At 46.7% G+C, this 22,209-nt stretch overlaps 1 protein-coding gene across 12 annotated transcripts in view; it reads left to right on the top strand.

Annotated features, from left to right (window-relative positions):
* ZNF618 (zinc finger protein 618) overlaps positions 1-22,209 on the top strand; it is a 270,471-nt gene that overhangs the window by 210,159 nt on the left and 38,103 nt on the right. For 10 of the 12 annotated variants that reach the window (XM_034793684.1, XM_034793691.1, XM_034793688.1 and 7 more), the window contains 3 exons: positions 18,977-19,066; positions 21,012-21,047; positions 21,839-21,916. In XM_034793684.1, the coding sequence (XP_034649575.1) occupies positions 18,977-19,066; positions 21,012-21,047; positions 21,839-21,916 (204 nt within the window). The remainder of the gene's footprint in view (positions 1-18,976; positions 19,067-21,011; positions 21,048-21,838; positions 21,917-22,209) is intronic. The other 2 variants (XM_034793690.1, XM_034793683.1) reach the window with 1 other exon arrangement.

Genomic DNA, 22,209 nt, shown 5'->3' with positions numbered 1-22,209 from the left:
TAAAATGAACAACGTGCTGGGTCATCATCCGAGACTGCCATAACATGAAATATATGGCAGAATGCGGGTAAAACAGAACAGGAGACGTACAATTCTCCCCCAAGGAGTTCAGTCCCAAATTTAATTAATGCATTGTTTTTTTAACAAGCGTCATCAGCATGGAAGCATGTCCTCTGGAACAGTGGCCGAAGCATGAAGGGGCATACGAATGTTTAGCGTATCTGGCATATAAATGTCTTGCAATGCCGGCTACAAACGTGCCATGTGAACGCCTGTTCTCACTTTCAGGTGACGTTGTAAGTAATAAGCAAGCAGCATTATTTCTTGTAAATGTAAATAAGCTTATTTGTCTTTGCGATTGGCTGAACAAGAAGTAGGACTGTGTGGACGTGTAGGCTCTAAAGTTTTACATTGTTTTGTTTTTGAGTGCAGTTACAGAACAAAAAATTTCTACATTTGTAAGTTGCACTTTCAGACTGATATTGCACTTCAGTACTTGTATGAGGTGAATTGAAAAATACAAAAAGTATTTTTTATCATTTTTACAGTGCAAATATTAGTAATCAAAAATAATAATGTAAAGTGAGACTGTACACTTTGTATTCTGTGTTGTAATTGAAATCAACATACTTAAAAATGTAGAAAAACTTCCAAAAATATTTAATAAATTTCACTTGGTATTTCTGTTGCTTAACAGTATGATTAAAACTGCAATTAATCACGATTAATTTTTTTGAGTTAATCGTGTGAGTTAACTGCAATTAATCGACAGCCCTAGTTGGGAACAATTTTTAGTCACTGCTGAGACTTGAACTCATATCTTGAGGTTTGTAACTTAGTGCACTTTCCCCTAGGTGGCAAGAGATTCTATGGGGACTTCTAGCTCAGTTTTGTTTCCCAAAATCATGTGGCAGATGGAGCTTTTCACATCATCTTGAGACTGCCTGCAGCAGTGGCCAAAATAACATTATTCATGGTAAATGTGCGAGAGTTGCTATGCTGCCCCTGAATAAGTTTGAAGGATGAAAGAAGCATTACATACGGCTGTGGTGGCAAGGGATAGCACAAGGTGAAACAAGGTGTCATGTCTCAAAGTCAGAATGGAGGCCTTAATTTCTTTGGCTAGTTTTGAACATGGATGTCCAGCTTTCGGTCTTATCCACATTGGTGTAAATCTAGCTGGAGCTATTCCAGATTTCTACAAAGAGCAGAATCTAGCCCTGTTTATTTACTGATGGGACATGGCAGAGCAGACAAGAAACCTTGTACCCCTGTACTTTTTTGGAATACAATCCAAACGATTCTGAATGCCATCACCATCCCTTGTTTACAGACTGACTCCAAATTGAGGATTTGCCACATCCCTGACAAAGACACAAAAATCTGCTTTATCGGGACTTGAAGTGGGAACTTCGGGAATTGCTTCACTACAGTTCTGTTAAACTGACTCATGTGAAAGCTTCTGGATATCAGTAATTTGTCTATGGCCCTTTTTTTTTTTAGAGTGCCATCATCTCCTGATGAGCAATTCTCCCTCCCTATTGCCAAGTGCCCTAAATTACACTAGTGCATATGTTTCATTGTGAGACACAATCACAAATTGAAATACATTTCCATATGTTAGGACAATTGGCCTATGGAAAAGGTGGAGGCTGGAAGAGGATTGTCACTGGCATGGTGCTGGCTGAAGAGATGATCCTGTGTGCACATTTTCCCTGCTTCATGTATGCACGACCTTGCTCTAGTGACTGTCAGAGGATGGTAGTTAAATACAGGGCTTGAATTATACCCCATACGGCACCTAGGGTCCACTCTCTGTGAATGTGAACTGTAAGAAAGTTGCAGAATTCAAGAGAGATTTTTGGTTTTTAGTCATGCATATTCAAACATGTCATCTACATCTTCCCTGGTGTAGGACTTCATCCATAAGGAGCATGAGCTCTTCATTGCATGCCGTAATTGAGTTATGAGAGGTCAAAAGAAAATTGGGACTCTTAAAAAGGCAATAAATTGTAAATATTTCACAGCCCCATAAATCAAAAATGATTGGCCTCATCTTTTAAAAATATATTTCCCTTTGGGCTGAGACTAAGCATGAGAAAATTCAGCCTGAAAGGGAATTTCTTGGAGAAAGTAATAAATGGCTGGAAATAAGGCTGTGGGCTGGAATATCTCCTGCAAACCTAATGATGAAGTCACAGGACTAATACCCTGCATGTGTGAAGAGAACATTAGGATTGTGAGTTTAAATCAGGGGTGTCCTTAGGGCCAGTGCCAGTCCTCAAATCCTCCCAGCCCGGGGGCGGCAGGTGGGGCCAAGCGAGAAACCGGCCCCAAAACTGCTGGAGCCCCGCAGGCCACATTGGGGAAGCGCGTGGGCCGCAGATGTCCCATGGGCCAGGAGTTTGAGACCCCTGGTTTAAACCATCAAATTAATAAGTGCAAAAGTTAAGGTTAGACACACTCAGGCTATGGTGAATGTAACCGTCTAACGACTAATTGAAACAACTGTGCAAAGTGGGACAGTTAATATTAACTGAAGATTAAGAAAGAACCTTTAATGTGTTTCCTGACATTTTTTTATTTATATATAGGTGTGTGTGTATATATATGTGTGTGTGATATATATATTCAAATTTGCAACTTGATGTGTCATTAGAATAGATTTTGGCTTTTAATTTCCTCTGTAAAAAAGTAACATACCAGAAGGTAGAATGGCTGACTATGGAGTTATGCAGTTGCGATTGGTGTAACTCAGTAGTGCGACACACATTATACAGTTCAAACTCTAACAGAAATTTCGTACTGTGCATGTGGAAAAGTGAATGTTTACGTACTTATAACTTCTTGATTTAGATTTTAAAATCTTCAGACTTAATACCACTCCTATTCCCTAGTGAGAACTAGCCAAGTGGGTTTTATTTTTCTTAAGGGAGCAGGTTTTTTTAAGTAGGTAATTGCCACGGAAGAGTGACCTTACCAACTGCAATAATCATAGAGGAATCACATTACTCTCAATGCCTGGGAAACATCAGGTCCAACATTATTATGGAATGTATCAAGAAACAAGCAAACCTTCAACTTAGGGTGGAGCAAACAGATTTTAGGCCACTGATAGACTATATTGTTGTTCTCAGACATATTACAGAACAAAGCAAGCACCTCTTGTGATACATTTTATAGATTTCCAGATGGCTTTTGACAGCATACACAGCGCAGCAAAAATAATTAGAATAATCAAGGATCTATATGATATTGCTGAGTGTGTAATCAGAGATGGTGACATCAGTTAATGATTTGCAGTGGCAACTGGAGGAAGGCAATGTTGTAGTATGTTCCCCTAATGTTTGCACCAGTCATTGATTATATCATAAGGAAAGTAACCGCAGAATCAACCAAGGAATGTTATGAACAAATGACGAAGCACAATTGGATGACCTCATTTTTGCTGATGACATTGTGCTGTTTAGGCCAATGCTTTGCTTAATGGAAGAAAAAGACCCAGTTTTGGCAGATACATCAAAACAAGTTGGTTTGTTCATCAACAAGCGAAAGACAAAATAGATGGTTATCAGTGGCCGGAAGGTAACCATTAGAGTGGAAGAAAAAACACTAGAAGTGTCATTTTACGTATCTTGGGAGTGAGATATGTCATGATGGTGACACCATGCTAAGTGTCAAGCAACAAGTATCAAAAATAAAAACTTTAAAAGTGATTGGCACTGACAAAAAATATGCATTTTTAAGATCAGCATCATGTCTGTCCTCCTTCATGGAGCAGTCATGAAAATTGACAACCGAAATTGATAAGATCAATTCATTTCAAAGCAAACGCCCATGGTAGATCTTCAGACTCCATTGGAAAGAGTTTCTTGTAACATCAGAAATTCTAAGTAGAGCAAAACAATCTCAAGCATCAAATATGGTAAGAAGATGACATATTTAGGACATTCTTTAAGGATGTCATCAACATAACTTTCACTGCAAGTGATAATATGGGCACCACCTGGAAAGAGAAAAACAAGAGTGAAACCTAGAGAAATGTTACCCAGAACTACAGAGAAAGAAACAAAATCCATCTGCATGATAGTCAGTGTGCTGTATGCACACCCCATCTGTGGCCCCACGAAGTCACAAGACCTCCTCCTGGCACTGGCCAAGGTGTCCATCCATCTACCAGGAGGAGAATGGTGGACAGGGAAGTGCTCTGCTACTGTGGGGCCTATTTCCGCTCCTCCTTTAGGTCACATATCTGTAGTAGGAAGAGAGCCTGAGATATAAGTCCTTGTATTAGAGGCCTGATATGAGGCGGACCTGCTCACAGAATCTGGCAAGAACAGGCCTGAGTATTGCAGAAATACACATTCCTAAGATGTTCTAGTCACAGAGTACTCATGCAAACACATCCCGATATCAAGTGGTACCAGAACACCCGATATTAAGGATGGTACAAAAACATTCCCCAAGGATAACAGTAACATACTGACCCCTCCTAAAAGATAAGGTCAGGATGACAATACGTAATAGAGATATTTTAATTTAACCAACATGTATAAGGTGATGGGTGATAACTAGTCACGTCAGGGGGCAATAACTACAGTAACTATGTCAGAGGGGCAGTACTAACTTGTTTGTATTGGGGTATAAAGCTATATTTCAGAGGGAGTATCTTTGTCTGGCCTAGGGAGGAACAGAAAGTCCTGCCGTTCACTTAGCCGGTCCATTGTTACCGGCATACATGTATTAGTGGTCTGATAGAGTTAGCGGGATACTAGTACCATGCTTTGTTGACAATAAACCTGTCTGGTTGTGCCTTTGTCCCTTAATGGATCTTGTGGTCATTGGGCAGTTCGCTCGATGTCTGCCATGCCAGCTGTCTGCGCAGGGCTGGGGTGGCACACGGAGGAAACACACACATGCAGTCAAACATCTATCAACATCTAACCACAGTATTGAGGCAGAGTTCCTCTGGGCCACATCCACTGGCTCCCTGAATGCCTTTTAGGAGCAATGGGTGCTGTTCAGGGTTCTCTGCTTGGTGTCCCCCTCTGGCTTTCTGCTTTTGATCCTCACTCCCGTCCCTGTTTTCTCATTTGTTTTCCCCTGAATTTATTTGAGCCCTGGATTCAGTAGCTCCCCCCCTTAGTGGGTACACAAGTGGGTGGGCTTGTGTCCATCTGCCCCCAGGAACTCAATTGGTGCCCCTCCAACAGAGCTGCAGAGTCACCAGTCAGCCAGGCATGCGGCAACAACTCAGCAGCAGCCTATCCTGGAGTAGAGCCTGGGTCAGATGACCCTCAGGCGCAGGTGTTTTCCCAACCTCGCCAGGACTGCAGATCAGTCTTTGCAACAGCCCGAATACCTGGCCAGGAACCCTCCTGCTGCCTTGCAGTGTATCATATACTCTTGACTTCCAGCCTGCTCTTGATCCCGATCCTGTTCCTGCCCCAGCCTTGCCCAAGCCATGTTCCAGTCTTAGCTTTGCCCTATTCTGACCTTGCTCCAACCCTACTACTGACCCACTCCGGCCTTGCCTGTGCTTCCTGATCCTCCCTGGACCCTCAGACTCTGATCACCTAGCTTCAACTTTTGGCCTGTATCTGGACTCGCCTCCGATATGGAGTTGGCTTGTCCCTGGACTCTGACCACCTGGCTTCAACCCCTGGCTTGGACTCTGGCTACGGTACTGATTCTGGCTTGACTATGGATTCTGATCTGGGGTTTGACCCCAATCTGTTCCAGATCTCGATTCTAGCACCACCTTTGGCCCAGTCCTGACCCTACATCAGCTCCAACCACTAGACCTGACTTCTGAGAGGCAGTGCCGGACAACTTGCACAGACTCCACTGTACTGGGCCTCAGAGCCTTGATGGAGCACCTGAGTGCTGCAGCCCCGGAGATGGCATCCATATTCCAGAGCCTCCCAAACCAAATTGCCCAGCTGCAGTTAGAGAACACCTCCTTCTGAGCACAGGTCTGACACCTCCAGAACCCTCGGGCCCACCCAAGACAGCAGCCCCAGAGTGTGGTCTGAAAAATCCTCTTGCTGGAATGGTTTGATGGTGACTGTCACAAGCTCTGAGGGTTTATTAAATAGTGCTGCTTGCTGTTCCGGATGCAGCCATCCTTCTTCCCAGACTACCAGGTGAAAGTGGAGCTGGTTATCAGTCTGCTGTCTGGAGAAGCCCTAGGATTGGGCCTCACCCTCCTGGAACAGCCAACCCAGTGCTGGGCTGCTTTAAGGACTTTGTTTGTTTCTTCTCACTGGTATTTGATGACCCCAACCGGGCCCATACTGCCAAAGCAGCCCTACAGTTCCTCATCCAGGGTTCAGGACCTATCTCCACCTGCACAGCCCACTTCCAGCTCCTGGACACCAATACAGCCTGGAATGAGGAGGCTTAAGTCTTCCATTTTTGTCTTGGATTGAACGGCGCCTTAAAAGATGAGCTGGCTCAAGTCGACCCCTCCTATGGAGTTGCTACCCTACATTGAGCTCTGCATTAGAATCGAGAACCATCGCCTGGAAAGGAAACAGGCAGGCACCCATTTCTAGCTTAGCATCAAGGGTCCCCAGGCACACCCTTTGCCTAGTTCCAGACCTGAGCCCATGCAGATTGACAGCACAAGGAAGCACTTCATGGCCCAAGAGAAGGTGCTGAAATGGCGTTTGTGGAAAAGTTGGACACTTTGCCTCAGGGTGCCCCCACAAATCCAGACCCACTGTGGTGCTGGGAAACCACCCCATTCAGCCCCAGTAGGTCCACCCCATTTTGCAATTCTCTGACTGTGCCATGACTTACCTCTGGCCAGCCATTTCGGACATTGGAAGACTATGAAACTGATCACATGAGGTTTCTGGTGGCCCCAATTGCACATCTCCATGAGGTCGTACATTGACTCATGCAAAGTATGTTGCCCCCATACTAAGCCCCTGGGCATGCTGATCCCCTTACCTACTCCTTCCTGACCCTGGAACTCTATATCAGTGGATTTTATTGTAGAACTCCCTAACTCCTCGAACCACACAGCTATATTAGTTATCATAGACCTCCTCTCCAAGATGTCCTACTTTGTGCCCTGATGCCAGGTCCCCACCGCAAAGGTGACAGCCCATCTGTTTTTTGACCACATTTTCAAGCTTCATGAGGTACCTTCCAATATCATGTCATGCCGGGGACCACAGTTCATCTCCCATTTTTGGCAGGAACTCTTCCTCCTTTTAGATGTTGACCTATGTCTCTCCACCGCCTATCATCCCCAAACAGACGGGCAGTCAGAATGGGTAAAACTCGTTGTAGAACAGTACGTGTGGTGTTTAATCAACTTCCACCAGAACGACTGGGTCCAACTTCTACCCTTTGCCGAGTTTGCCTACAACAAGTCTGAGCATAAGTCCACCCAGCAGAGCCCCTTTTTTCCCAACTATGGTTTCCATCCCTGGTTCCACATGTCCCTCCCCTTGACTTCCCTTGTCCCTGCCGACTCTAACCTGGTCGAACATCTCCACCATATCCAGGAGAAGCTAAGACCCCAGCTGGACACTGCCAAGGCAGGCTTCAAGCTGTTCACTGACCACCACCGCCAGGCTAACCCTCCCTTTACCCTCAGGCATGGTATGGCTCTCCACAAAACACTTAGACATCTCCCATCCCTCCCACACACTTGACTGCTGAGCCCTTCCTCTCACCCAGCTTATTAACCCAGTCACTTTCCGCTTCCAGCTACCCCCCATGATGTGAATACACCCTATGTTCCATGTCTCCCTACTGAAACCCCGTCTGAAGGAGCAATAGTCTCAAGTTGCAGTGGGGGAGGTCTAGGTTGGATATTAGGAAACACTATTTCACAGGAGGGTGGTGAAGCACTGGAATGTGTTACCTGGGGTATGTGTGTGTGGAATCTCCATCCTTAGAGGTTTTTAAGGCCCAGCTAGACAAAGCCCTGGCTGGTATGATTTAGTTGATGTTGGTCCTGCTTTGAGCAGGGGGTTGGACTAGATGACCTCCTGAGGTCCCTTCCAAGCCTGATATTCTATGATCCTAGAAGTCACAACGCCCTGTTGTGTTTCACCCACCCTAAATGTGATGTTGCAAAGGTCCTGGGGTTGAGAAGAAAAGTGCTAGCATTATGGGTTTAAAGAAAATGTTTATAAATGTTGATAATCATCACAGATGATGTACTATAGTCTGCGACAGAATTGGTAATATGCACTTACAAATAAAGAGAACCCCTGAAATCCCTACTACACAGACTGCATTGAATAGCCCTGAATTACTATTCATAAACAGACAGATATTAACTCTTGGCAAATTTCAAATAAAGTCCCTAGATTGTAAAATCTATTTATTCCAACATAAGGAGGTAGAGTTTTAGTAAATTCTAACTCTTATTCTAATTCATTGGTTTGTCCCAGAAATGCCAGTAAAACTTGTTTTGAAGCTAAAAAATTTCTCTCCTCTTATAGTTAGTAAAAGAAAGAGCCGTCATCTTCCAAAGATGCTTGGAATTTAGCAGGGGGGGAAATGTATAGGTACTAGCCCAGTTTTTTGCAAGTTCTTCTTTACTCCTGAATCTTTGCCAACTGAATTGCACTGTGACCATTTCAGGAAACATTAAAATGTGGTGACCCTAAAAAAACCTTTTTTAAATCCATTGCACAATGTCATCGCTGTTACTTACAAACTGAAAAACAATTAAAAGAATTCAGCAGCTCATGCTGTCTACTGATTCCTCTTCTCTTGAAGAATTTCAGGATGTTTTCACATTTCAAATCTCTTATAATAAACAAAGCAGAACAACAAGGGGATTATCTTCTTCAGATGTCTCCTTTAAACCTAATATATCAGTGTTGGAGGACTTGGGTTATTTTATGTAAATACAGATGATGGATTCTCTCTGGTGCCACAAGAATATGGTGAATCCTTTTCTCCATCCCCATGTGTCACGTACTTTTGTCCCCAGAAAGATTGCCAGCCCTGGCAAGAAGATACTTTCCTCAGCTACTTTGGGATAATTACTGCTCGAGTCTAGCCCTCTGTAATTATCACCAGTGGGACTTTTGGTCACTTCCATGAACCATCTGCCAAAAAAGCACCAGAAGTGATTGTAACTGAGCATGAGGAGGTTTCCTGACATTCCCGTAGGACAATTTATGATCCATCAGCCCGGACTGTTACAAGGGCTCGGAGGTCATGGCCCTGAGTTCCGAGACCCGTCTAGCCGACGTGATCGCAACCAGGAAGGCTACCTTCCACGAGAGGTGTGACCAGGAGCACGCAGTTGTAGTTCGAAGGGGGGACCAGTCAATTGGGCCAGCAACAAGTTCAGGTCTCACTGTGGGACTGGGGGCCCTACATATGGGAAGAGACGATCCAACCCCCTAAGGAATCGGCCAGTCATAGCATGGGACAATACCGTGTGCCCCTGCACTGGCAGGTGGAAGGCTGATATGGCCGCTAAGTGCACCTTGATGGATGAGGGCGCCAGGCCCTGGGCTCTAAGGTGAAGGAGATAGTCTAAAATGAGCTGGATCAGGGCAGCCACGGGGGAAATGCCCCGCTCAGTAGCCAGGGGGAAAACTGAGACCACTTTCCCAAGTAGGCTCGATATGTGGAGGGTCACCTTCTTTCCAAGAGCATGCGCTGAACTCCTTCTGAGCACGTCCTTTCCTCCCAGCCTAACCACTGAGCAGCCACGCCGTGAGGTGGAGTGCTGCTAGGGTGGGGTGGAGGAGGTGGCCCTGGTCCTGGGAGAGCAGGTCCGGGCAGGACGGCAATGGCCATGGTGGGGTGACCGCCAGGCTTGTGAGGGTCCCGTACCAATGTTACCTGGGCCTCGCTGGGGCAATCAGGAGGACCCGGGCCCTGTCCGTCTTTATCTTTTCCAGGACTTTGCCGATCAGTGGGATTGGTGGGAAGACATAGAGAAATTGGCCTGACCAGGATAAGAGGAAGGCATCGGAGATTGCGCCCTGTCCCAGGCCCCCCCCCGGAACAGAACCAGGGAAACCGGCTGTTCTGCCGAGTCGCAAACAAGTCCACCTGGGGAGTTCCCCACTCTTGGAAAAGTCTGTGCACCACCTCTGGGTGTAGAGACCACTTGTGCTGAGAGGAGAAGTCTCGGCTGAGGCAATCCACCCACAAATTCCAGGCACCCCGTAGGTGGTAGGCCTGTAGGCAAATCTCGTGGGCTATACAGAAGTCCCACAGCCTGAGGGCTTCCTGGCAGAGGGCAGAGGAGTGGACCCCGCCTTGCCTCTTGATGTAGAACATCAAGGCCATGTTGTCCGTGAGAACCCTGACTAATCTGCCCTCCAAGTGCGAGTGGAAGGCCACACATGCCAGCCGGACTGCCCTGAGCTCCTTGACGTTTATATACAGGGCAAGGTCCTGCGCAGACCACAGACCTTGGGTCTGAACGTCCCCCACATGGGCTCCCCACCCCAGGTCCGAAACGTCGGACACCAGTTCCACCAACGGGGGCCTGCCCCTGAACAGGACCCCGCGGAGCATGTTCCCCATTGTAGGGCAGCGATCACCGGCTCAGACACAGGGAGGACTGTGTCCATCCTGTCTCTGGCCTGGGAGAACTCCGAGGCCAACCAGAGCTGGAGGGGCCTCATCCTGAGTCTAGCGTGACGGACCACATACGAGCTCCATGTGTCCAGTGAGGAGCGCCGCCTCCACACACTGGATGTTAGACAGGCTCTGGCCTTTTACCTGGAACAGACTAAGCCGTTCAGGAAGTCTTCGCAGATGTTCATCGCCTCGGCCGAATGCATGAGGGGTCGGCCGATCTCCATTCAGCGGCTCTCCAATGGGATCACTTCGTGCATATGTACCTGTTACGACTTGGCGGGAATCTCCCCGCCGTTGATTGTGAGGGTGCACTTGAGTAGGGCCGAGGCCTCGTCGGCTGCCTTTTTAGCCCATTTCTCCATTCAGGACATTTGTAGGGCTGCCACCTGGTCTGCAGTTCACGCGTTCACTTCACATTATGCGATCGTCTCCCAGACCAGGGAAGACGCCGGGTTCGGCAGGGCTGTGCTCCGTCCCAAGAGTTTGTGAACTCCTACCCACCTCCGACGGATACAGCTTGGAATCACCTATTGTGAAATACACATGAGCAATCACTCATGGAAAAGATAACTGTCTTTTCTTCTTCAACTGGTGTTCTTCGAGATATGTTGCTCATGTCAATTCCACATCCTGCCCTCTTTCCCCTCTGTCAGAGTTGTTTGGCAAGAAGGAACTGAGGGTGGGGGGAGCATGCAGCGCCCCTTATACCACGCCATGGAGGTGCCACTCCAGGGGTCGCTAGGGGCACTCCCCTACGGGTACTGCTAGGGGGAAAAACTTCCGGCACCGGTGCACGTGGCGACCACGCACACCTATTGTGGAATAGACACGAGCAACACATCTCGAAGAACGCCAGTTACAGAAAAGGTAACTGTCTTTTCAGATGGCCTTTGAGAACTTTATTCTGTCTGTACCTCACTCACTTAGGACTGCAGTTGCCAGGATATCCATGGTTATGCCCACTGCTGAGGGTTTCTGTGAGGATCTGGAACTGTTGAAGGTGATTCAGGATATTGTGATGAACTTACAGGGCTGCTCATGATTAAACCCATCCAGCACCTGGAGTCTGGTTTTGATTCCTGCCTTTCTCCATTTGCATAATCTGCCCATTCTTAAAATATTCACACAGAAAACCCTGAAGCTACAGTATTTGAGACAGGGTCAGTCTGCACATACAGCCCGTGCTGCTGTGTGTGGCTCTCCCAGAGCTGCGTTTGCTTTCCTAGACCAAGAGAAGACCAGGCAGTACAGTGGCAGAAATCCTGTCCGCTCTCCGGGAATTGCCTCTGTGAGTAGCTAAACATCAGCATCTACACCTCTGGGACACTTCAACAGCAAACAGTCCTTATTTCAGGTCTCTTTCACCCAGCAAATGATTGTTCCGTATCACCCCAGTTGCTTTTACTGCATTTATTGGCTCCACTAAGTGTTAGAAAGAGTTGCTGTGTAAATTTCATGGAAATACACTTATCTGAATTATTTAAATACGCTTATGGGATGACTTGGTACGTAAAACCATCTTGGAGGTGCACACTGTAAGCCACTGCTTCCCAGAAATGCAGCTTCCTCACTGATCATGGACCCTGCCCTAGTTGGATTAAATGATCAGAATTAAGGATGAGTGGTGTTTGCTAGAGTTTGACTTTAGCCCTGGATTTCTTTACCTGTGTGTGTCAGTCTCTAACATTGCAGTAACAGTAGCTCCATGGACTGGTCTAGAGCAGGGACTCTACTGCTTGCCCGGCTGTTGTGATATCAGTGAGGTGTGGGACTGAGTCCCTGCATGCTTCAAACAACTAATCTCTTTCCCCAAGTGTTCGGTTAAGGTGTAAGAATGGCTGTTAGTGTAACGTGCACTCTGTATTCCCAGACACCCTTATTAATAAACAAAGTTCTTGATGAAAATAATTTCCCTGGTATAATTGTCTACTGATGCAGCTCTACTGATGCTGGCAAGGTGGTAACGTATAGACCATCGTCTGGTATTTTTACTAGTGTATGGTCTAATTCTGCTCAGAGCAAATCTAAGTGATGGTGCTAAAATGCTGTCAGTCTATGCTATCTGCTCCATTGCTGCTAGTGCGGGTGAAGCTGCATCAGTGCGGGGTTCCCTACAATTGTCACTGTCGCCGAGGCTGCCCGATGCCTTCACCTCCAGGCTAGGGCAGTAGCCATGTCGTCCCCCTGGGAGTGCTGTTCCCAGCCACTTCAAACGCTTGGGCTTGCTGTGCCAGCAGCACAAATCCCCACTGCTCCCAGTGAGCGCACAGAGATTTCTCAGTGAGGGCGTCGTCTTCCTATTTCGTATGGCTGGTGTAGAGCAGCATCTACAATTTCACCTGAAGTTGATTGGGCCAAATGGCTACATCAGGTGTAGCAGAATTTATTGCAGTGATGCCTCCTTCGTATCTATCAATTGGCAGTAGTGATCTGTTCGATGGTCTGTCGTGGGGAACCACACTCGCACACCGGGGAGTCCTTGATTTTCCATTTGTGCATTAAATGTCAACATCTACCATGCTTGGTTTGGATTCGATTCAGAGTTGACCAAGATGACCGTGGAAAGTCAAACCCAGGAGCCTTCTGCGTGGGATCCGTATTATCTGTCTTCTGTTACAGCAGGGGTTCTCCAAGATGGAGGGGAGGGTTATTCCTGATAAAGTGGCACTCTGATGGAGCCTGGGAAACGTGACCGGGGGTCAACCTAACCACCAAAGTGTCAGTAGTCTATGGGACCTGCTGTTCTTTGAATGCCTGGGCCCTCTTCACCTCCAAGACTCCGCATGCCTTGCTAGGAGTCATTTCCCTTAGACTTCAGACAGAGAGAGGTATTCATCAATTATATCCCCCTTGGGACGCGCTCTTATTCCTCCTCATTGTGTCACACACCACTTTTGTCTTCTGTGAAGCTCATGCTTTCTAAGCTGAAACAGTCCTGTCACTAATGGGAGAAACTCTGTTCTCCTGGGATACAGCACACACTACATACTGTCTGTCCTCCTGTAACGCACAGTAGCCCGGGATGTGTGCAGTACACTCAGCAGGTTCTGGGAAGTGTCTGAGATTACCGCTGCCTGGGCTTCAAGGACTGGTCCTCCAACAGTGCAACCCAAGCTGCCTCCTTTATTTTGCTGACGGCAGTTGCAGATTACATAGTGGTTTGTAGATAGTTTGCATATAGTGTTTCTGCCTTGCCCTGCTATGTCCCCATCAAGCTCTTTGTGATTACAGTCTTTCTGCTCCAGGGCTTGAGTGAGCTGAATCTCCTGTATCTGACTGCACATTTCTCCATAGGGCTTTTCCTGTGTCTTAGGCAAGTAGATTCGTAGATTCCGAAGCCACAAGGGACCACTCTGATCATCTAGTCTGACCAGCTGTATAGCACAGGCCCTAAAACCTCCCCAAATAATTCCCAGAGCAGAGCTATTAGAAAAACACCCCATCTTAATTTAAAAATGGTCAGTTATGGAAAATCCACCACAACCTTTGGTACATTGTTCCAATGGTTAATTACTCTCTCTCTCTCTCAAAAATTAACACCTTATTACCAGTGTGAATTTGTCTAGCTTCAACTTCCAGCACTTGGATCATGTCATACTTTTCTCTGCTGGATTGAAGAGCTCATTATTAAATATTTGTTCCCTATCTAGGTTCATATAGACTGTAATTAAGTCACCCCTTAACCTTCTCTTTGTTAAGCTAAATAGATTGAGCTGTTTGAGTCTCTCACTATACAGCAGGTTTTCCAATCCTTTTATCGTTCTCATGGCTCTTCTCTGACCCCTCTCCAATTTATCACCGTCCTTCTGAAATTGTGGGCACCAGAACTGGACACAGGATTCCAGCAGCAGTTGCACCAGTGCCAAATACAGAAGAAAAATAACCTCTCTACTCCTACTTGAGATTCCCCTCTTCATGCATCCAGGGATCGCATTAGCCCTTTTGGCCACAGTGTTAAACTGGGAGCTGATGTTCTGCTGATCAGCCATTATGACCCCCAAATCTTTTTCTGAGTCATTGATTCCCAAGATAAAGTCCCCCATCTTGTAAGTATGGCCCACAGTCTTTGTTCATATATATATATATTTACATTTAACCTTATTAAAATGCATAGTGTTTGCTTGCCCCCAGTTTACCAAAAGGTCCAGATCACTCTGAATCTGTGGTCTATCCTGTTCGTCATATACCACTCTCCTAATTTTTGTGTCATCTGCAAACTTTGTCAGTGATGATTTTATGGTTTCTTCGAGGTCATTGATAAAAATGTTAAATAGGGTCAGGCCAAGAACCGATACCTGCGGGATCCCACTGGAAACACATTGCTTGATGTCAAGTCTCCATTTTCAATTACATTTTGAGACCTCTTGGTTAGCCAGTTTTAATCCATTTAACGAATCCCATGTTAATTTTATATCATTCTAGTTTTTTAATCAAAATGTTGTGTAGTACCAAGTCAAACACCTTACAGAAGTCTAAATGTATTATATCATCACTATTACTTTTATCAACCAAACTTTGTAATCTCATCAAAAAAAGATCCTGTGAGTTTGACAGGATCTATTTTCCATAAACCCATGTTGATTTGCATTAATTACATTGCCCCCCTTTAATTCTTTATTAATCAAGTCCTGTTATCAGCCGCTCCATTATCTTGCCTGGGATTGATGTCAGACTGACAGGCCTGCAATTACCCAGGTCATCCTGTTTACCCTTTTTAAAAATTGGCACAACATTAGCTTTTGTCCAGTCTTCTGGAACTGCCCCTGTGCGTTGCCTGCAGGCTAAGTCATCATCTTTGCATTTCAGTTTCCTGCCTAGGCTGAGAGGCTTCATGTTATAACCTGCCTTTCATTCCCTCCCTCCCTTTAGCCCCTTTGCAGCATACTAGTTTCTCCTCCTCTTCTGGAATTATGCACTTATCACTTAAACATATCCAAGCCAATGTATTCTCCTCATGGAGCAGATTCTGCTCAGTCCTTTCTCAGATTAATTCCTCAGAGCTAGGAAGGAGTTGAAGTTGCATCACTGTAGCACTTCAGTGTAGATACTACCTACACTCATGAGGGAGGGGTTCTCCCATCGTTGTAGGTAATCCACCTTCCTGAGAGGCAGTAGCTAGGTTAGGTCGACAGCAGAATTGTTCCATTGACCTACCACTGTCTCTCACAAATGTGATCCCCTCCCAGGTGTCATGTAGTTCTCAGTTAACAATGGCCAACTTGTTAGGTGGAATTACGGAGATGGAGACAGAGCGGATGAGCGCAAGCAGGTCCTGGCGGCGAGTCACATTACGAAAGTTATGGCACTTGAGAATATGGGCTGGTTCCAGACTGGGGCCTTGTGGCTCAGAGCCATATCTTTGGGACAAGGCATTGTCCTTGCTGTTCCTGGTTCTAGGGTGGTAGATCAAGGTAAAGTTGAACTGGGAAAAGAATAGGGCCTATTGGAGCTGTGGTTGGTTCAGGGCCTTGGCCCTGCACAGGTACTCCAGATTCTTGTGGTCTGTAAACACTTGGAACGGATGACAGGTCCCTTCCAAGTAGTGTCATGACTCTTTGAAGGCGGTCTTAATTGCCAGGAGCTCCTTGCCCAAGATCTCCTAGTTTCACTCAGCAGGTGTAAGCTTCCTTGAGTAGTAGGCAATAGGGTGTAGCATTTGCTTGGGTCCATGCCTTTGGGAGAGCACTGCTCTGATCACCGTACTAGAGGTATCAACTTCCATAACAAAAGCTTGTGCCATGTTGGGGTGGGCCAATACTGGAGCAGTGGTGAAAGCAAGATTCAATTCAGAGCTTCATGCTGGGCCTTGGGTGACCAATGAAACTTGGCGTTTTTTCAGAGTAGGACAGTGAGGGGCTCGGCTTGTTTTGAAAGATTCTAAATGAACCTGCGGTAGAAGTTTGCGAAGCCTAAAAAACATTGAAGGTCACACACATTGTGAGGGGCTGCCCAGTTGCGGACTGCCTGGACCTTGTGCAGATCCATCTTGATTCCTTCCGGGGACAGGATGAATCCCGGGAACTCAGCTGAAGTCTGATCAAATGAGCACTTCTCCAAGTTAGTGTAGAGACTGTGTTGTCGTCGTCTCCCCAGGACTGTATGGCCATGTGTGATGTGTTGGGCCAGTTCGTCGAGAAGATCAGTATGTTGTCTAAGTGCCACGAACTGGCCCAGTAGGTCTCGGAGCATGTTGGTGATAAAATGCTGGAACGTTGCTGGTGCGTCAGTCTGAGCGGCATAACTAAATATTCAAAGGGGCCATAGCCAGTCCGAAAGGCCGTCTTCCATTCATCCCCCTATCGAATCCAGAGGTGATTGTAAGCACCCTGGAGATCCAGTTGCATGAATATGCAGGCAGCCCCACAAGGTCCAGTAACTCAGGGATCGGGGTCGTGGGTAACGGTTCCAGATTATTATCTGCTTTAAGACTCGGTAATTAACACAGAGGCGGCGGCTTCCATCCTTCCTTTTTATGAAAAGGACCGGGGTGCTGGCTGGTGAAGTTGATTTGCAGATGAGCCCCTGGGCCAGGTTCCCTTGGAGATATTCTCACAATGCCGTCAGTTCAGGCTCTAACGTTGTGTATATCCATCCAAGTGATATCATCGCCCGGCTGAAGTTCTACGGGGCAGTCCTAGTCCCAGTGCAAGGGGAGGTTTTCTGCATTCTTCTTCTCAAAGACATCAGCGTAGATATGGCGCTTGGGGGGGGGGAGTTCCATAGTTCCTCCCGTGGGTGCTTCAGTGTGGGCAGCTGCACCTACTTGAGCCTTCTTGGGTCTGGGTGCAATGTCTGCGGGTCCCGGCCCTGCTGTCAGCAGAGCTCTGATGGGACGGTGACTTTCTGTTCTCGTCAGTGAATGAGGGGATTATGAAGGGTCAGCCAGGAGATGCCAAGGGTCAGGGGACAATGCGGGGAATGGATCATACCAAACTGTGTTATTTCTCTGTGTCCCTGAATAATGGCCTGCAGGGGACAGTCTCCTGTCAGCAGGCTGATTACCAGGGCTGCTTTAGCCTGGTCAGAGGGATGGATTTGGGGACATATCAGAAGCTGGCATGGTTCATGCAGCACCGGAACTGCTGGGGCAATAGTATTGCAAGGCTCTCTGCACTGTGTGCGCAGCACGGTATTTTCAGTGCTGAGCTGCCTCGCTTGCTCCTGCAGCCGCTGATTATCCGAGGTCAGCTGGGCAACTTGGGCCTTCAGTGCTTGATTATCTGCCTGGAGGCGGAGGGCACATCTGGGCGAGTCTGATGCTTCTAGTGGCTGCAGTGGTGCTGCTGGGTCCATCCTCGCACCAAGCTCGCTCCCTCAAGGTAATTGTGGTCCAAACAAGCTGTCGCGGCCGGGTCACGGGCAGACAGACCCAGAGTCCAGGGTCACAAGACAGGAGGCGGCAGGGTCAGGATACCGGGGTCAGAAGCACGGATCGGATGCTAGGAGTCACCCCGGGTCAGGATGCCAGGAACTCAAGCCGTGGGAGCCGCAAGGCGCACAGTTTAGAACAGGGTGGAACCCAGTTCAGACAGCCTGTTCCTGCCGTTGGCTTGAGTAGGGCTAGCGAGCCAGTCAGCTGCTCTGGGACTCCACCAATAGGACCGCCAGGGCAGAGCCTCCAACTGGGACCTGGCTTCGTGGGTCCCGGGTAAACAAGCGTCAGCAGGCTCATGATACCAGCCCTCAGCTGTGCTGGCTCTGCAGAACTAACAAGAGGTGTAAACAGCAGAAAAAGGTCTTTGTTGCTACAGCCAGTAGATCTGACAGATGCCCCAAGAACAGATCTGTGGAGTATGACTGCGCCCTTGTCGCAGTCACTGTGACAGAGGAACTACACTTTACAGGGTGGGGATGGTCCTCCCTGTCCCCCCCCATATTAATGTGCATGGTGCTCGTGAAATTACCCCATATGCACATTGACACCATGCCTAGCTTAGTCAATGTATTGTCAATGTTCTCCAACAACTCTTCAGTATTCAAGTGTTGGGTCCTTGCACAGCTCTGCCAGTGCACCTCAGTCGTGACCTACAACTGCCCTGAGGAGACCCCAGAACAGCCTTCTTGGGCCAGTTTCAGCTGGAGTGGCAGCTGTGGACCTGCATGCTTGTTCTGGCCCCTCTCCAGTGCTGCGTGGGTCCTATACAGGTTTTATTGGACAGCTGAACTGTCCGGCTTTTCCTATGACTGAAACTCATGAGATATGTCTGAAGCTAGAGTGTATGATGCACACCTGGGTAGGTGTGAAGCAGTGATTGCTCCAATGGGTAAGCCATTTGAGAGAGAGTCTGGGGGAAATGGGGATGAATGGATGGATCCTGTGATTCAGAAATGTCCACTGGAGCTCTTGCCTTTCACCCCAATGTTTCTAAAAGGAATTTGTTCCTTCTTCCTACAGACAATTTTAGGTACACATGTGACATTTGTGGGAAAAAATATAAATACTACAGCTGTTTCCAAGAGCACAGAGACCTGCATGCGGTGGATGGTGAGTACTGCTTCAGCACCTTGTCAGATTGGGCTGGGAAATAGTGATTGTTTTATGTGGGGTTAGACAAAGTGTGATTCATGGGCAAAATGCTGCCATGGGGTCTTACAATGGCACACAACCTTAACACGAAGCTCAAAGAAATCGGGTCCTAACCTGCTCTGCTTCAACCTGTTTGGATCGTGATAGCGCCCTCACACTGGGACCTGCGGTCTCAGCAAGCCATGTCTTCATAGTAAAGTTGAGGATCACTACAGATTTGTTATAGCTCTGGGCCTCAAGATAAGTTGCCAGTCTAGCCCTTGGCTAGGCATAGTCGTATTGTGTCTGGTTTCTGACCTCAGAGGACCCAATTTTAGCATGGCTCTCTGTGGGATCATTACAGAGCTCCAAATGCAGGTAGACTTGCCAGCCGATGCAGTTCTGAACTGATGTGCCTATGTCTGAGCCAGTGGACTTCAAAGGAAATCTCGGCAAAATTTTTTCACTGAAAAAATGCAGATTCGGGTCCAAAAAAATACTTTGAGAATTTGTGTCAATTTTGGCAAATTGGTTTGGTTGAAAAAAAAACATCCTTTTTGGAAATGTCAGAACGGTTGGTTTTGACATTTCTGAAAGGAAACAACTTTATTTTCCTGGTGAAATTCATAAAGGGACTGAGGGAAGGTCTACTTCAGCCTAACGCCTGGTGGCTAGGGCACTCGCGTGGGATGTGGGGAACGTGAGTTCAAGTCCTTGCTGCAGAACTGGGATTATTTATACAAAGACCCGGCCCCAGAGCAGTGATTTCAATCTGGGTCTCCCCCATCGCAAATGAGTGTCCACACTACTGGGCTGTTCGCCTCACCTTTGTGAATGGTGCCTAAAACCAAAATGTTCTGTGTTCTAAGTGACATGATTTTTTGATTTGCTGAAAATTCCATCCCGGTTCCTTTCAGTCCCAGAATGAGATTTTTTTTCCAGAACTGCCAGTGAGTTGAAAAAATCAGTTCTTCCCACAGCTCTGCTTTAAAGGACTGTTTTCCAGTGTAAACACGTTGAATTGTTTCAGTGTGAATGCTGGCAGCCTAGAACAACTGGCGGCGGTTTCACTTCAACGATATTAAGGATTTTTTACATTATTTGTGTGTGTTTGCTCCCCTATTTACCCTAGCCAAGCTCCTCCTCATGGCAGATAGAGCTGTCAGTGCTGCACTTTACTCAGCCAGGAAGTGCAGCAGGCAATGTCTGTACCATAGGCTGCTCCAATGAAGCAGATTACTCGTGGCCAGTACCCATGACCAGTACTGCCCCAATGTTTTTCACAAGAAATTTTGTCAAAAAAACATTTTCTGTTTTTGATTGAAATTTTGGAACCCCGAGACTAGCATTAAGGTCGGTTGGCATTCCCCAGCACCGTGTAATGGTGCTGGATTCTCCGTCCTTCATGTGGGGTCATAGACATTAAGTCACTGGGATTGAAAGAGAGGCTACACATAGAATCATAGAAGATTGGGGTTGGAAGAGACCTCAGGAGGTCACCTAGTCCAACCTATCTGCTTCTACTTGAACTGTGTCGTCATCACTCTAGTTCAAAGCTAATAAGGAAGCTGAAGCTTCTAAAATGGCTGCCACTTGTGTTTCTCTAAGACACCACTTGCTTGGATGCCTCTGAGTGATTGGTTGTGTTTCAGTAGACACGGGTGCGAGGCAGCTGTGCATTTATGTTAGTGTGTTCTAACAAAGGCCTTGAGGATCTATGTACACTAGGGCTGGGCATGCTCAAGTATTTCCCTGTGTGACTGCTGCCTGGGAGATGAGGGATGGGAGAAGGGAGCCTGGCTTATTCTGTGGTGCTGAACTGCATTGACCCTGTGGATGAAATACAGGAGTAAAACAAGGCCATTTAAGAGGATTTAATTTCTGTTTTGTTTCCCCCCCCACCCCTTCTTCTATTCTGTGTTAGTTTTTAGTGTGGAAGGGGCCCCAGAAAACCGGGCAGGTAAGCAGAGATCCTTTGTGTGCTTTATTTCACAGACCTTTACAAGCATTCAGTAGTTCCCAGGCACAATAAGCCCAGTTCTGCACTCACGGAAGCCAATGGCATTTTGTCCTTGACTTCAGTGGGCGCCAGCTCGGTCTCTCAGTGCGTAGCAATGTTACGTACAGCCAGTAGCATGATGCCCAGCCCTATTAGATACCAGGCTTTTGTTGCATATGCATTTGATCTAGACTTGTGAAAATCAGAGAAACAAATGATAAGTGTTTTAGTCATTTTGAAATTGCTTGTGGCATAAATGAAATTACTTCATAAGATGGGTTGGGTTCTGATTGGCTACAAGCTGTGCCATTAGATGGCACAGCTTAACCTCATTGGTCAGTGAACATAAGAACGGCCATACTGGGTTAGACCAAAGGTCCATCTAGCCCAGTGTTTGCTGAATGTATACTGCATTACTATGCCCAGTTTCAAACAGGGTAAAACATTTAGTTTCGGGGGAGGGGTGCAGTGGAAGACAGAAAATATAAATCAAGCTTTGAAATTTGTGCAATCTTTCTCTGATTTTTGATTTATCTTCAAATCATATTATTGTGCTAGAAGGGGTTAATATCTGGGAGGGCATGAGGGATGGTAAGTGAGAGGGACTGAAAGAGGGAAATTTGAACATTGTGCTTTGGAATCCTGTGTCAGATAGAAATGTAACTGCACGGGCCAGTGCATTCAGTGCTTGTAACTGTGTACAGAAAGCCTTGGGGTGTTGTCAGCTCTCTGCTGGTTTTGTTCTTTTGCAGACCCGTATGACCAGACAGTCATAGCAGCAGATGAAGTGAAAGAGGAGGAGCCAGAACCATTTCAGAAGATTGGTCCAAGTATGATCTATAATACAGTTTTGGAAGTCATAAAACATAGCATAAGATTCCAAACCTGGCTCTTGCTAAGGGTTCCTCCTGGATAACAATGGGAGATCAATATGCTTACGTGAAGATGCTGAAACTTGAAAGTTGTTGCGGGATGCATCTCGTTTCTAATAAACAGGAAACCCATCAGCCATGTAAACTGAGAAATGTATTTTAAACATCTACAGAAGTTCCCTTCTTTACATGTTTGTTAAGTGTCCAGGAAATTGAGTTTGTTCTTAATGCAAATCCCCTTCTTGTATGCG

Source organism: Trachemys scripta, chromosome 17, assembly GCF_013100865.1.
Source record: "Trachemys scripta elegans isolate TJP31775 chromosome 17, CAS_Tse_1.0, whole genome shotgun sequence".
Taxonomy (NCBI): domain Eukaryota; kingdom Metazoa; phylum Chordata; order Testudines; family Emydidae; genus Trachemys; species Trachemys scripta.
This window is presented reverse-complemented; position numbering and strand designations above follow the sequence as displayed.